Here is a 15,360-nt window from a genome sequence, read left to right as displayed (position 1 = left end):
TGGAATGTTTAAGGACTCTTGTTGAAGTGTTAAAGTTTCAACCCACTGTTCCTCTTCTACTGTACTGACCCGGTGCAGAGAGAATCACTCCCATGATTCCCCACTAGCCTTGATGTTTGATATTTTTTTGAATGAGTTTTTAAGAGACCACAATCGGCCCCTATTTCATTCAACAAACAACCAGCTGCAAACTACAACAGAAATGAAAGTTAATCAAAGGAGTATACACATGCTGCACTCTAAAGCCCCGTTTCCACCAAGCGGTCTGGAATGGATCAGTACAGTTTAGTTCAGTAAAGCCTAAACCTGTTTGTGTTTCGACCAATCAACGGACTGCAGTGTTTAGCTCCAGCTTTTAGGGACAGCTCAATATTCTTGGCACCCCACCAGAAGGATCTTTCCCGGCTTTAGTCAATGGAAACACAGAGACGAACTGAACCGAACTGAACCGCCTGGTGGAAAACGGGGCTTAATCTCACATATGCTGGAGAGCTTTTACCTTCAATAAAAAATATCCAAAGTGTTCTCTCTCGGAGAGAAGCTTCAACATGTCAAGAAGTATTTTCCTTGCAGAGATGAACACTGCACATAGTGGACTTGAATGTGTTTTTCAGAGATTGTCATGTTTGTTCTTAGAAGCATGTGTGGAAACATCTCTGGCTGGTTCTTAGCAGCAGGCTGTTGGTCTTTGCCTGGCTTCTTTAAAAAAAAAAAAAAAAAAAAACGAGCTGTGGGGAGCACCTTGTCTGAGACTCACTCCTCTCCCCTCCTTTCTCTCCCCTCTTCTTCCTCCTCCTCCTCTTCCTCCCCCCTCCTTAACTGCATCTCAGTGCTGCAGCCTGTTCCTCACTGCCAGCAGTTCATCACATCGACAAACGCATGGGACTGTTTCTGTTTCAGTGACTCTAAAGCTCAGTGGAGATGTGTGCAGAGAACTTTCTGCGGACGCATGTGGGAGACTGATATAACATTTTAAAGATGAGACTGCACCGCTTAGCATGTCTTCTTTTACGTCTTAATGAAACCTTCATCCAGGGGCTACTGCTCCCAGCGAGGACCTTATGTTTACACTTCTACCTGACATGACTTGCTGCCTGATGCTCTTCTTGTTTTAACTTTACATGCTTGTCTTTGTGCTGGTTCTGTTTTTATAGTCGGAACAGAGAAAATGAGAAAATCCAAATCGTATAAAGCATGAACGTTCAGAGTAGATGATTCAGGTTCAGTCGTCTGAAAAAGTCTTTTTGTTCCTCAAAGTTTTTTGTTTGGGGTAAAAAGTGCTCAGAGGTTTAGCACTCCCTTTCTGAAAACACGTAGCCGACTTATTAATCCGTCTAAAGATCTGTACAGAATCATCTGAAACTTCTTTAATAAGATGTCATTCTGTGCTGTCTGTTCTGAACGCTGTCATTTCTTTGACTTACAGGTAGATAAACTAGAAACCTCAGAGTCCCTAAGGAAAGAGGAGGAGCAGGCGACAGAGACGCAACCCATCGTCTACGGTAACGCTCCTCTCATTACACATGACCGTGTTTGTTTGAAAGCAGCTTCACTCCACATCCCACAGCTCTCACACGACTTAGAGTAACGAGTCATAAACGCGTCTTCAAACGACTGAAGAGAACACAGAAAGGAAAATGACTCTTAGAATCAGAAGGGAATCTCTTGTGCTCCAGTCGCTGTGTGCTCTCAGAGAAGGTACAGCTTCAGATTTTAAAGAGCTAAATGCACTCCTACTCGCAGCATGTCATCACTCATTGGTTAATGGAAGAGGCAGGTAAGCAAGGATTTAACTGGAGCTGTGACAAATCTCTATAATATATATATATATATATATATATATATATATATATTTATAAAACAATACAGGAGCGTGTCCCTCACATTTACAAGTTTCTTTAGTTATAAATGAAAGAGGGAGGAGTTGGACGTAGGCTCCTTTTAGATCGGGCAGCAGTGCACATGACTAATTACAAGTCAGGATGTATTTAGCTCGTTTTTTTGATGTACAAGACGGTGCGATGATTCAAAGACCCGATCGGCTGTTCCCGACCTGCGCTTGTCATTTTGGTCGTACGACAGCGGTTCACTTCAGGTTAGGTGTTTGTCTGAGTGCGCAAACTGGCACAGGCAGAGAGCTCCATGGCAACAGTGGGCATGTTTGACATCTCTTCCCACTCTTATCACGAAGTCTGTGGGAAAAAGAGAGACGCTGGTGTGGAAGAGCTCGTCCAGCTGTCAGGGAGTAGGCCGTTAAGTTTATGACGCAGAGTGTGCAGGACAGAATCTGTATTTGAGCTGTGCGTCCCAGACGACCGAAATACACCAAGATGTGATGTCAACTTCTCTCACAGGAAACAATAAGATGCTGACTGAGCAAAGCTCCATCCAGAGTGTGAGCACTCGGGTCGTGCTGGACAGTCAGGTTGTAACGTAACTGTTCAGCTTTGTTTGTGCGTCGTAAACAATTCTCTGGTATAGTGCCAGTCGTCATGTCGCCGCCACATTTTCACAATCAGCGTATCCACAACTGTAGTGTCCTTAGTGAGAAGAATGATTCGTTGATGGACACAAACGTTTAAATGTGACTGAATCAATCCGGGTCATTATTAGAACTGTGGCTCTGCTTTAAATGACATCTACTCCTGTGTGTTTCTTTCAGGCACACCCCAGCTGATGCTGACAGCGGGCCCCAGCGTACCCGTGGCCCCTCAGCAAGCTTACGGCTACGGCTACCAGGCGCCTGCAGGATTCACTCAGCCAGCACCTCAGCCAGGATTTGGCTACGGCATGTAAAGACCCCCCCGATCCCCCTCTCTTTTCTCTGCACACGCAGGCTGGAGCTACCATCCATCCATCTCCCACAGTCCTTCACCAGACCATTATTATTATTATTATTATTATTATTATTATTGTCTCGCTCTGCCCCCTACTGGCAGTGCAGGATAATACAGACAAACCCTTTTCCTTTTTTTTTTTTTTTTTTTTTTTTTTGTTTTTACTCTTTTGAAACTGTCATGAAGGACTCTTGTTTTATTTCTGTTGTCAAAGAAAAAACATCACAAAGATTAATTTTCTCACATTCCATATTGACTAGATTAATTCTACTTTTGTCTATTTTATTTGAATGGGAAATGGTTTATGTATCGTGGGGGTGGGGTGGGGTGGGTGGGGCTTTTTGTGGGAAGAGCTAGTCCTCTTCCTGGTTTAAAAAAAAGAAAAGAAAAAACAAGGTCTGTTGTGAAGCATCTGATTTGCACTCTGTAGTGAGAAGAATTAATGTAGAACCTTTTTTTTCCCTTTTTGACGTGTGTGAGCAGCTTCTTCTGTCCGACTGTAAAATGCATTTAATTATTGTATATTCAGACACAAAAAAAAATGCTTATATGTTCCTCTATATTTGAACATGAGACTGCCGCTTCCATGACCTCCATCCTGAAACACTACGTCGTACCTGTCATGTCCCCCCCCCCCCCCCACACACACACACACACACACAGAGACTTCAGCGTCTCGTGATGAACGTGAGAGTATTTTACATACGATTTACAGGAGAGGTTAAATCTTTCCAGCAAAACCTATGCAGGACTCTCCAAACAAAAAAAAAACCATCCCCACAACATTTCCATGTGCTCTAAATACAGCTCTAACATGGGACCATTTCACCTCTGAGGGACTACAGATGTGTTTGTGTTTGACTAACATCCCCCCCCCCCCCCCCCCCCCCGCTCCTCCTTTATGCTGCGGTTTGTTTCTGCTGTTTGGTCACTGTTGTTAAGTGTGCAGGAGATCTATTTTTCAAACGTTATCCTCCTCCTTCGTGTCCTGTTGAGGGATGTCTTTTAACCTTGCTCAGTTGACCCCGCCCATCCGCTTCAGATGCACAGGACTCGTGGTAATTTTGAAGATTTTATCAAAGGCTTGCGTGTATACCGGAATTCAATCATTAACTCCTTTGAACTTATATTCTTATCGAAATTACCTTAGATTTAAATTGTGCACTTAAGAAAGTTGATTGTGCATAGTCAGGATCATAATGAATGAAACAGCGGTTTTTGTTTTCCACTTAAAAATAAAGGCTTCTTGTTTGTCAACAACAAACGTCTGATTTGTGTCGTGAATATAGAAATGTATGCTCCTGTGCAGAAACACAATGTAACAGTGCTTCAGACTGGGCTTCAGCTGTAAGAAAGGGACCTGATGTGATTATTGTGAAAGCTGACAGATAGGATGTGTCATCGTGATGAAAGAATGACTGTACTGTGTTTATGACATCTGAGTAAAATGTGGGAACACTTCTTTGAAAAATGACCCCCCCCGACTGTGTTCATTTGTTTGTCTGGGTTTCAAGGCGCCGAGGGGGGAGGGGTGGGTGGTAGCCTGGGTCATTCTTCTGAAACTATCCACCATCCTGTAAATAATAAAGGTACCAAAGAGCCCCAAAAACAAGTTTGAACTGGAAAACTGAGGGGGGAAAAAAACAGGAAATAGAGATTAAAATTGTTCAGGCTTCAGTTGGAGTCAATGGGAATGTTTAAATGCACGTCTTGACCTTTTTCTGTGCCAAACAAGAACATCTCTCTGCATCCATGAGCGCCGGGCTGCACAGAGAGTGACAGGCTCCAGCAACACTGAGCAGTAAGAGGATCTATTGTGTTAACTTAATGCATTCATGTGCACCAAAGACACACAGAGTCACAACATGAACTCAGATGTGTCAGACTTTATTGTCCAGAAAGTTGTAAATTGTAAGATCACTTCACATGGACACTGCAGAGACCTTAGATGTTCACCTTTAAACTGAAACGAGAGCAGCAGAGACGAGCATAACACAAACTGAATAAACGTGTTTAATCTTCTTGCTGTTGCTGATGTACATCCTACAGAGGAACTAGTACTGACAAACTAGAAAAGTTTTGTCCCCAACAGATTTCCATCGTTGTTAAAGCTGTGACTGGCTCATTTATGTAACCGTGCTGTGAGATCTCAAACTACAAAAAAACAATCAAATAGAGCTGGAAATCTTTGGTTCTCATTCGAGAATCAATTCCAGCTCCAGTCAGCTGTGAAAATGGCTGAATTTTTTTTGCTGCTCCAATTGATGTTTTACTGATTTAAATAGTTAGCTTTAGCACTTAGCAGGGAGTGACTAAAAGATTTTTTTTAATTTATGAATCGATTTAAAGAATCTAGAATTTTACATGTAATTTTTTCTCCACCTCTAATCATTTCCGTTTCCTCTGAGCGTCATGAGTTCACACATCTCTGAGCAGGGTCTTGTATAAACTGTATTCTTGTTTTGTTTTTTACACACTGATCTACTCGACCATAATAAAACCACTCAGCTGTGATGATTAAATCTATTCCATGATCAAATTCAGACGAGCGTTATGCTGAGCGCGAGCGCAAAACACTGCGCTCATACATCCCGTTTCTAATATGTCGTTGAGACGATTGTTGTACAAAAATAGAAACTCCTGGAGTCTCATTTACAAAATGTTTCTAAATCAAGAATAAATCATCCTGGAAATGTGTGCACGCGCCCACATTCACAAACTGTGAATGTTGTGAATGAAAATACAAACGACGGGGCAGATCGAAGGTTTCCAGCAGGCGAAAACCGGAAGTTTAGACGAAGAAAATCAACTTTCTCACCTAGAAAAGGAGGAATTTGTGGATGAGGTGAAGATTAGAAAGCAAGTATCTGCTGTTTGCTGCAGCAGGGGGGTCACAAACTTAAGAAATGACTCCACGCTGCTTCAGCGTTGACACCGGTCATCATTACACACGAGTATGTTTCTATATATACGGTAACGGGACCCTATGATTCATATATAGTAATAGTGTAGTCTCCCTCACTGTAGGATCAATGAACAACTTTTTACTGTTGTCCACATTTTGTCTGCTCTGTGACTGATGATTGTTGAAATGTATATTAGGATAAGCACATTGAGGTGTATCACAGACAACATGGGTGACAGCATGTTGATATTTATCGAAATAAAATTTCAATTATCTTTTTTTTTTGGACAAGCTTTCTGCGTTTACCTGATGTTATTAAATGGTTAAATAACTTGCTTGCTTGCTTATTTTCATGGTTAACAAATAAAGTGTAAAATCTTAATGAGGCCTCGGACCAAAATTTTCTGATTCTTCGATTTAAGTCAGGGGCCGCAAAAATCCCCTCAAGGGCCGCACTATGGAAGCCCCTGGGTTACAAGAAGCGGTCTCAGATTCAGTGTAACAGAGAACACAGACATGACTACAACTTCACTGACATGGCTGCTTTATTTTGAGTCGTTTTGGTCTGATATGAAACTTTTATGTTCTGGATTTTTCGTAGTAATAGTTTGTCACGTTGGGTATCCGTGCTCGTGCACTGAACGATGGTGCGCTGCAGAGGCCCAACAAAGTGTCCAATTGGACATAGTACGGATTGTGTGAGTGAACCCTGAGACACTGTTAGTCCTTCAGATGCCGGCAGGACCTCTAGTAGAGCTTCAAGCCTCCTGTGACTTTGTCGATCAGATCAGCAGGACCTGGTCCGATACCCAGCACTGTGCGTGATCCTGGTGCGATCTGAGTCCTTCCTGCGTCCTGAATCAGGCTGACAGGAAGCCCCACTTCTTTGGCGTGACCGAGCAGATCAATCAGAGTTTCCTCATCCGGGGCTTTCACCACCACCTTGGGCTGGCCGCAGTACTCCCACTGTTTGAGCATCTCAGGGTTCCTCCGCTGGACCTGTTTGTACGCTGAAACAGCGGCATGGGAGCACTGGGCAGCCACTTTGCCTTTCCCCATCTTCAGGTCATTTCGGACCACCAGAATCATCTTGAACTCGCCTCCTTCTCCCATCACACTCGCTTCACCCGTGCCGTTCCCCAGGGCTGCAATCAGGTTTTTGGACGCAGGGCCAAAGCGGGACCGAAGGTGCCAGCCAAGGAAGAGGCCACAGCCCAGTCCTGCCACGACACCCAAACCCAGAGGACCACACAGCAAATCCATGTTGTTAAACCTACAGAGAGGACAGACCAGTCTGATCAGTCACACGTTCACATATAAACTTACTTGAAAGACGTCAAGTGTTTTTCTTCATGATGTAAAAAATCAAGATGAAATGCAATATCTTTTTTTTGCAAGAGAAATGAATGTGTGATAAGAAAGTTTAGCTGTGGGTTAAAAAGCTATAAGAAGCAAAAAAATAAATCATCGGCACAGCATGAAGGTCACATTGAAGGATTTATCAAAGACTCTCTCCCTCCGACACGTACGAAGACAAAGACTTTCCACTTTTCTTTTTTTGTAAAGCGCAGACCAAACCTGTGTGAGATTAGCCGCATTAAAAAATAACATTGTGAAGTTTGAAAGAACATGTAGAAACTGAACTTTGCATGCTGACGTTTTTCTTTTTTTAGTAATGATGTTTGAGAGCCACACACTCAACAACACACACACACACACATCCTGTGATGTTTAAGCACTGCGCATGAACGTCCAACACAGTTTGATAACTGAGCGGACCGTTTGACCTGTGAAGAGTTCTGATCAGTATGAACAGAGGTGACTGCTTGGGGCCCCGGACCAGCAGGGGGCCCCTGAGAGCTGAAAACAAACGTTAAAATGAAAGCAGTGGCTCAAAATATGTACATAGGTGGGGCCCCATCTGACCACACTCACTTCTGTCGCGTCTCTGGGTGTTGCACGAGTTATCGCAGCGAGTTCGTCAAGTCAACAGAGAAATATTGAGAGGAATTATCCGCCTACAGGAGAGAAGAGAGGATAAGGAGTGAGCGACTGGCAGACAGGATGGAGATGAACACAGGTTTGGGGGCCCCCACAGACTGAAGAAGCTACACTGAGTATGTAGACTGAGTCTTTATTTTGCAAATATGTGCAAGACAACAGCACCCATGGACCCAAACAGGAGCAAACTAACTTAGTGATCCAAAGTAAACCTGAAAACCAGATTTACATATTTTATTCTGCAGGACTCACTTCCTCTTCCTGTTGAACACCAGCTATTATTCCCATTAAACACTTGTTTTATGAAGTTATATCACCTTAGTGTGAGGCTCACTAAACAAACTTTGTTATGGGGAACAAGCCGAGCTAACGTTAGCTTCCTGTAAAGAGAGACTGACTCTCCTAAAGCTCACATTCAGGAAGTGAACGTGTTTTACAAAGAGCTGTGTTCGTCTTTAAACGAGTCACGGTGTTTCGACAGGCTGCAGCTAAAGTTACACAAGAGTCTCTTTTATTTCATACCTGCAAGTTTGTTAGTCAAGCTGCATGAATGAAGCTACTTCGTCTTCTTCTTTGGTTTTATTGGCGGTTGGAAAACCCTCTTAAAGGTGACACCTACCGCCACCTATCGGACTGGAGTGTAAAGCAAGTTTTTTTTTTTTTTTTTTACTCCACTTTATTTATAATCAAAATCTGACTATTACAAAAATCACAGTTTACATCAAAAGTTACAGACCGAGCTTGACTTAACAAGACTTAATACACCAACAAACAAACAAAAAAAACCAAGAACCATGAACAAATAGAACAATAGAACATAAAACACAAATATCTGAGGTCTAAGTTGGAAGCAATGACTTTAAACTTTGAGTTAGTTCAGCAGCTTGTTTAGTTCTAATCTTTATAATTGATTTTTGTAAATTTGTTAATTCATTCATGAAAATGAGAAAAAGTGGTTTGACTTTTAGAAATCTGCATTTATGAATGTATTGTTTGGCCAAGATAATGACTGCATTATACAATCTCCTCTTCTTTTTTTCTTCCATTAAAATACCCAATTTTATTTTGTTATATTCTAAAGTTGGAAAATTTGGTTCTTTTGTAGAAATCCAAATTCTAAACGAACCCCAAAAAGTTTTTGTAATATTACAATCATAAAATAGATGTTGTTGGGTTTCAATTTCAACATCACAAAACACACAGTTATTTCTTTCAATATTGAATCTTTCTCTAAGGAACTCATTACATGGGTAGATGTCATTAATTATTTTAAAGTGTGTTTCTTTTGCTTTCGGTGAGATGGGGAGAGTGAGGTACTCGGTCCTAATTCTTGAAATATTATCAACAGAATAATCTTTTAAAAGAAAATTTCTTTTGAGTGGAATTGGGAAGAGTTCATATGTTAAAGAGTGTAAAGCAAGTAGACTGGCAAACAAAAATAAAATGAAGAGATTTTTTTTCTGTTTCTTCCAACAGTTGTTTGACTCTTACTCTTTCCATTTTTAGTATTTTAATCTTAATTCACACAAATAGGGGCGGCTGTGGCTCAGCGGCTGTGTCTCAGCTGGAGTCGTCGTCTCTCAGTTCGATCCCCAGCTCCTGCGGTCAGTCCGATGTATCCTTGGGCGAGGCACTTAACCCTAAATTGCTCCTGCTGCTTCATCAGTGTGGATGGGATTAGATTGATGGTCTCACTACAGCAGCCTCTATCAGTGTGTGAATATGTAGACGTGACCTGCGGAGTAAAAACCCCTTTAAGCAGTCAGAAGACTAGAAATAGATAACCTCCCTTTATCAAGTCCATTTACAAGTGCAGACTAGAAGTATGTTATGTGACACATATTTAAGTATGTTGCTTTGGGCTTACTAAGGATGTCAGCGACAAAATAGTGTAAAATCATAGCAGACCAACACAACCAACGTTCAAAACGAAGAAGAAGAAGAAGAAGAAGAAGAGGGACACAGCAAACACTTAAGCCTTTAGGGTCAGATCAGTACCCTTGGCCCCAAAACAGAAGGGGAACAAAAAAAGTAGGACGGTGAAGTGACCCACAAGTAAGACTGAAAAAGAGACATTTACCATGAGACTGTACCTATAAGAGAGAGGTGTTGTGATTTCGAGTATCTGGGTTAGAGTTGCGTGATGTTTGGACGACTGTGTGACTGTATGACTGAGAAAAGTACAGAGTAAAGTGATTCGACACATTTCCGTCTTATTGCACTCCACAACGATATGGATCCCTTATTTTGGTACCATTCCCAAATTTTGACAGTGGAAACACCAATAAATGTGTAAAGTACCAAACTGAACCGGACTGCTTGGTGGAAACGGGGATAGACACTGTAAATACTAATTGGTCTGCAGGATGCAGTAAATATTCAGTATTTAGAGTATGTGGGAGGCAGTGTGTAGTTTTAGGTTTTGGACACAGCTTGCTTTGGATGGCTCTTTTCAGTTTGTCTGTCTTTCATAGCAAATAAAACATATGTTTATAATGAATCATTTGTACAGGCAGCATTGTGATTAAAATGATAGGCGTGCCACAGGTGATATAAGAGAGTCAAACTCAGAGGAAAAACACAATGGCAGTGTTAGTGTTTCCGATATTGTTACGATCTCCGACTGGATCGGACCCAAATGCACCACTCGTAAAACAAGTTCAAGCAAGTGTCCAATTTAATAAACAATTAAGTGACAGTGAGGGGGAGGGGGTGATGAATCCAGGAATCCCAATGGTGAGGTGAACACTCGGTCCGAGTGTGATGTGAGTCTCCAATCCCGTGGTGCAGTTCCTCCTGAGAAAATCAGCAGGCAGTGAGCAGGTAGTGAAGAACACACACGAATCCAAACAACGACGATCTAAAGTGGGGAAGCACAGAGGAGTTAGTTCCCAGCTTAACCAAGCCAGATAAACAAGCAAACAAGGCCGTGATCCACAAAACACTACTACCACACTGGTAGACGCAACGATCTGGCGCTGAGGCAGAGGAATCACAGGTTTAAGTGCAGCCAGGGTTGATGAGGAGATTTGGTACACCTGGTGCAGCCAGCACCCAGTTAGCCACGCCTACAGCCACACACACACAGAGACTAACAGGGGAAAGAAACATGAGGATCACAGACAGGGAATACAAACAACACAACGGGGAAGAAGGGACCTGCCATGATGGGATCATGACAGTACCCCCCCCTTAATGAGCGCCTCCAGGCGGTCCACCAGGCTTGTCAGGATGAGCTTGATAGAAATCCCTGATCAATGAGGTGTCGAGAATCAGAGCCCGAGAGATCCAGCTCCTTTCCTCTGGTCCATACCCCTCCCAGTCAACCAGATACTGAAACCCACGACCCCGACATCGAACGTCCATGACTCTCTTTACAGTATAAGCCGGATGGCCATCAATGAGTCGGGCGGGTGGTGGGGTGACGGCTGGAGGGCATAAACTGCTGGAGGCTACTGATTTTAACTGAGACACATGGAAGGTGGGGTGGATCTTGAGAGCACTGGGAAGCTTAAGGCGAACAGCAGAGGGATTGATGATTCTTTCTATGACATAAGGACCAATAAAACGAGGGGCCAGTTTCTTGGATGGAACGGAGAGTGGAATGTTTTTAGAGTTAAGCCAAACCTGTTGACCTGGTCTAAAGTCCGGAGCAGGAATCCGATGACGATCCGCCATCCTGCAGTTCAGCTCACGGCTGCGAAGAAGAGCAGCCCGAGTCTCTCTCCAAATTCTGCGGCCTCTGCGCAGGTTAACCTGGACAGAAGGTACGGCAATCTCTGTTTCCTGAGCAGGGAAGAGAGGAGGTAAGTACCCTAATGAGGCCTCAAAGGGCGACATACCCGTGGCAGCGCAGGGGAGGGAGTTGTGGGCGTATTCCACCCATGATAGTTGAGAATACCATGAGGAGGGATTGCGGGCGCAGACGCATCGTAGCACTGCTTCAAGGTCCTGGTTGGCTCGTTCAGTCTGGCCATTAGTTTGAGGATGATAACCAGAAGACAAACTCACAGTTGCTCCCAGCGCCCGGCAAAACTCCTTCCATACTTGAGAGGTAAACTGTGGACCACGCTCGGAGACTATGTCGGAGGGAATCCCATGGAGGCGGAAAACGTTGTCCACAAGGAGCCTAGCCGTTTCTGTGGCTGTTGGTAGCTTGGGAAGAGCCACAAAATGAACTGCTTTGGAAAAACGATCCACAACCGTTAATATGGTATTGTTACCTCTCGACGGCGGCAGACCAGTCACAAAGTCTAGAGCAATATGGGACCAAGGACGGCCAGGCACTGGGAGTGGACGGAGGAGACCAGCCGGAGGACGATGTGAAGCCTTTCCACGGGCGCAGACGGTGCAAGCCTTCACATATTCCCTGGTGTCTGTGGTTATGGTGGGCCACCAGAAATGTCGACGGATGAGACGCAGGGTTCGAGCAATGCCCGGGTGACATGCAAATTTAGAAGTGTGTCCCCACTGAAGGACCTGGGAACGAACAGTGTCAGGTACAAACAAACGACCAGGTGGACCTCCACCAGGGTCAGGGTGTGTCTGAAGTGCTTCTCTCACCTCTGACTCAATCGCCCAGGTCAATGATGCCACCAGGCAGGATGACGGCAAGATGGTGTCCGGAACGGCTGGTTTGTCTTCCAAGTGGATGAACTGCCTGGAAAGAGCATCCGGCTTCACATTTTTACTACCTGGACGGTAAGTCAGGGAGAAATTAAAACGGCCAAAGAACAAAGCCCATCGAGCCTGTCGGGAGTTTAGTCTCTTAGCTGTTTGAATATAAGCTAGGTTCTTGTGGTCAGTCCATACCAAAAATGGGGTCTCAACTCCCTCCAGCCAGTGCCTCCATTCCTCCAGAGCCAGTTTTACTGCCAATAGTTCACGGTTGCCCACATCGTAGTTTCTCTCAGCAGTTGACAATTTTCTGGAAAAGAAGGCACATGGGTGTAATTTATTATCACCTGCTGAACGTTGGGAGAGCACCGCTCCTACCCCAATATCCGAGGCGTCCACCTCCACAATGAACTGTCGGGAGGGATCAGGCTGCACCAGAATGGGGGCTGACGAAAACCTCCTCTTTAACTCCGAGAAGGCCTTCTCCGTCGCACAAGACCAGAGGAAAGGAACAGATGGAGAGGTGAGTTGAGTGAGTGGTGCTACTATCTGACTGTAGTTACGCACAAACCGTCTGTAGAAATTGGCGAACCCCAGGAATCTTTGTAGCCGTTTCCTGGAGGAAGGGGTTGGCCACTCTGTCACCGCCTTGACCTTATCTGGATCTGTTCTCACCTGCCCACTCTCAACAATGTACCCAAGGAACGAAACTGAAGACGTGTGAAATTCACATTTCTCGGGTTTAACAAACAATTTGTTATCCAGCAGTCTTTGAAGGACTTGGCGGACATGGGTTATATGTTCCTCCAGGTTACGGGAGAAAATAAGAATGTCATCCAGGTAGACGAACACTGACCTGTTCAGGAAGTCTCTGAGAACATCATTGACCATTGCCTGGAAGACAGCAGGGGCGTTGGTTAGACCAAAGGGCATTACTAGATATTCAAAATGCCCAAGAGGTGTGTTGAATGCTGTCTTCCATTCATCTCCCTCCTTGATCCGGACCAAATGATACGCATTGCGTAGGTCCAACTTTGTGAAGACTGTGGCGCCAGACAGGGGTTCAAAAGCAGAGTTGATTAGAGGCAGGGGATACTTGTTCTTGACAGTGATGTTATTTAAACCTCGGAAATCAATGCAGGGTCTCAGGGTCTTGTCTTTCTTAGAAACAAAAAAGAAACCTGCTCCTAGAGGAGATGATGATGGTCAAATGATTCCAGATTTCAGTGAGTCATTGATGTACTGTTCCATTGACTCACGTTCCGGGGCAGAGAGATTGTATAACCTGCTGGTAGGTAATTGAACATTGGATAGCAGGTCAATGCCACAATCATAGGGACGGTGTGGAGGCAGAGATGAAGCTCTTCGTTTACTGAATACCTCAGCTAAGTCATGGTAAATGGGAGGCACAGAGGTGACATCAGGGGGTTCTGGTGGTACAGCACAGACTGAGCTAGTATGCAACGGCTGAGCTGACTTAAGGCATGAAGCATGGCAGAAAGTACTCCAACTCACAATCTTACCAGCAGCCCAGTCGATAACTGGGTTATGTCGTTGGAGCCAGGGCAACCCGAGAACAATGGGAGCATTAGCTGATGGCATAATGTGGAAGGAGATCTCCTCATGGTGATTACCAGCTAACAACAGGGGTAGGGTACAGGTCTGATGAGTTATGCGAGCTAGAACGTCACCATTAAGTGCATTAACAACCAGGGGAGTCTCTAAACGTTCAGTGTCAATGAGAGTTTGTTTGACTAGCTCAGAGTCAATGAGGTTGGAGTCAGCACCTGAATCCACTAGGGCCTGACGATGTACACTGGTACCGTTAACACAAATACTCGCCTTGAGATTAATACGTTGTCGGGGAAGAGTGGGGACCACTGTATGACTCACCAGAACCCCGACTTTGACTGGTGAGGATTGTAGTTTAACCGCTGGGTGCAGTTAACCAGTTGGTGCCCCTGTTCGCCGCAGTAGAGGCAGAGTCTCTCTCTGAACCTTCGATTTCTCTCCTCCACCGAAAGACGGCTTCGACCCAGTTGCATGGGTTCCTCCGGATGTTGAGTAGACTGCCCTGGTGGTACACTGGACTTGTTAGGACTTACAGGCCAAGGAATGGTTTGGGTGAAAGGTGTGTTAGAAGCTAAGGGTTTAGCGGGACCTGACTGCACTCTCTCTCTGCGACGCTCTCGGAAACGGTTGTCTATTTTAATGGCTAAAGCTATTAGCTCCTGCAGGCTCTTAGTCTCCGTCCTCCCAATAAGACCATCCTTTACTGACTCGTTAAGCCCTTTAAAAAAAATGCTTTGCAATGCCTTGTCGTCCCATCCCAGCTCCGCTGCTAATGTGCGAAAATCTACCGAGTAATCAGCAGTGCTTAAAGAACCCTGTCTAAGACTGAGTAAGCGGTTACTGGAATCACTACTTGTGACTGGGTGATCAAAAACAGAGATAATTTCTGAGGTGAACTCGGCGTAAGAAGAATTAGCTTTACCAGGACTATTCCAAAAAGCAGCTCCCCATGATCTAGCCCGCCCCGTAAGAAGACCTAGCACATAGGCTATCTTAGTAGCATCGCTAGCATAAGTGAGTGGCTGCTGACCAAAAACTAAGGAGCACTGAAACAAAAAAGACTTACACTCCCCTAAATCCCCATTATAGCGCTCTGGTGCTGGGACGTAAGGTTCGCGAGGCTGATAACTACTCCCAGATGCCGCAGAGAGAGGAGCAGAATGAGGCAGTGAAGCTGATGCTAGCCCAGGCTGAGAAGACATGTGGAGTTGGCTTTCCATACGGGAGAGGCTTGCCGATAGAGTGGAGAGGGACTCCATAATACTATGCAGGGTCTGGTCATGATGGCCCAACAGAACTCCTTGTGACGACACAGCTTGTCTCAATGAGTCCACCTCTGGCTCCGAGTGTGCTGGGTCCATGTTGGCCAGATCGTTCTGTTACGATCTCCGACTGGATCGGACCCAAATGCACCACTCGTAAAACAAG

At 44.6% G+C, this 15,360-nt stretch overlaps 2 protein-coding genes across 2 annotated transcripts in view; one reads left to right on the top strand and one right to left on the bottom strand.

The window, feature by feature from the left end:
* The window catches only part of cltca (clathrin, heavy chain a (Hc)), a 38,978-nt gene extending 34,667 nt beyond the window's left edge, over window positions 1-4,311 (top strand). The window contains exons 29-30 of the mRNA XM_079355442.1: window positions 1,427-1,502; window positions 2,663-4,311. Coding sequence (XP_079211568.1) covers window positions 1,427-1,502; window positions 2,663-2,796 — 210 coding nt within the window. The 3' untranslated portion in view covers window positions 2,797-4,311. The remainder of the gene's footprint in view (window positions 1-1,426; window positions 1,503-2,662) is intronic.
* Window positions 4,312-6,269: 1,958 nt separating this feature from the next.
* ptrh2 (peptidyl-tRNA hydrolase 2) lies at window positions 6,270-8,372 on the bottom strand. Its single transcript, XM_079355628.1, has 3 exons — window positions 8,266-8,372; window positions 7,678-7,760; window positions 6,270-7,015 (listed from the first exon to the last, which is right to left on the bottom strand). The coding sequence occupies exon 3, from the start codon at window positions 7,003-7,005 to the stop codon at window positions 6,490-6,492; it is 516 nt and encodes a 171-aa protein (XP_079211754.1). The 5' UTR covers window positions 7,006-7,015; window positions 7,678-7,760; window positions 8,266-8,372; the 3' UTR covers window positions 6,270-6,489.
* Between the last annotated feature and the right edge of the window lie 6,988 nt (window positions 8,373-15,360).

The sequence above is a fragment of the Symphodus melops genome (assembly GCF_947650265.1).
Source record: "Symphodus melops genome assembly, chromosome: 11".
NCBI classification, from domain to species: Eukaryota; Metazoa; Chordata; class Actinopteri; order Labriformes; family Labridae; genus Symphodus; species Symphodus melops.
Note: the sequence above shows the minus strand (reverse complement) of the source record. Positions and strands in the feature narration are given on the sequence as shown.

Coding starts and splice junctions, on each gene's coding strand:
- ptrh2 (XM_079355628.1), bottom strand. CDS start 7,005: ATGGATTTGCTGTGTGGTCCTCTGGGTTTGGGTGTCGTGGCAGGACTG.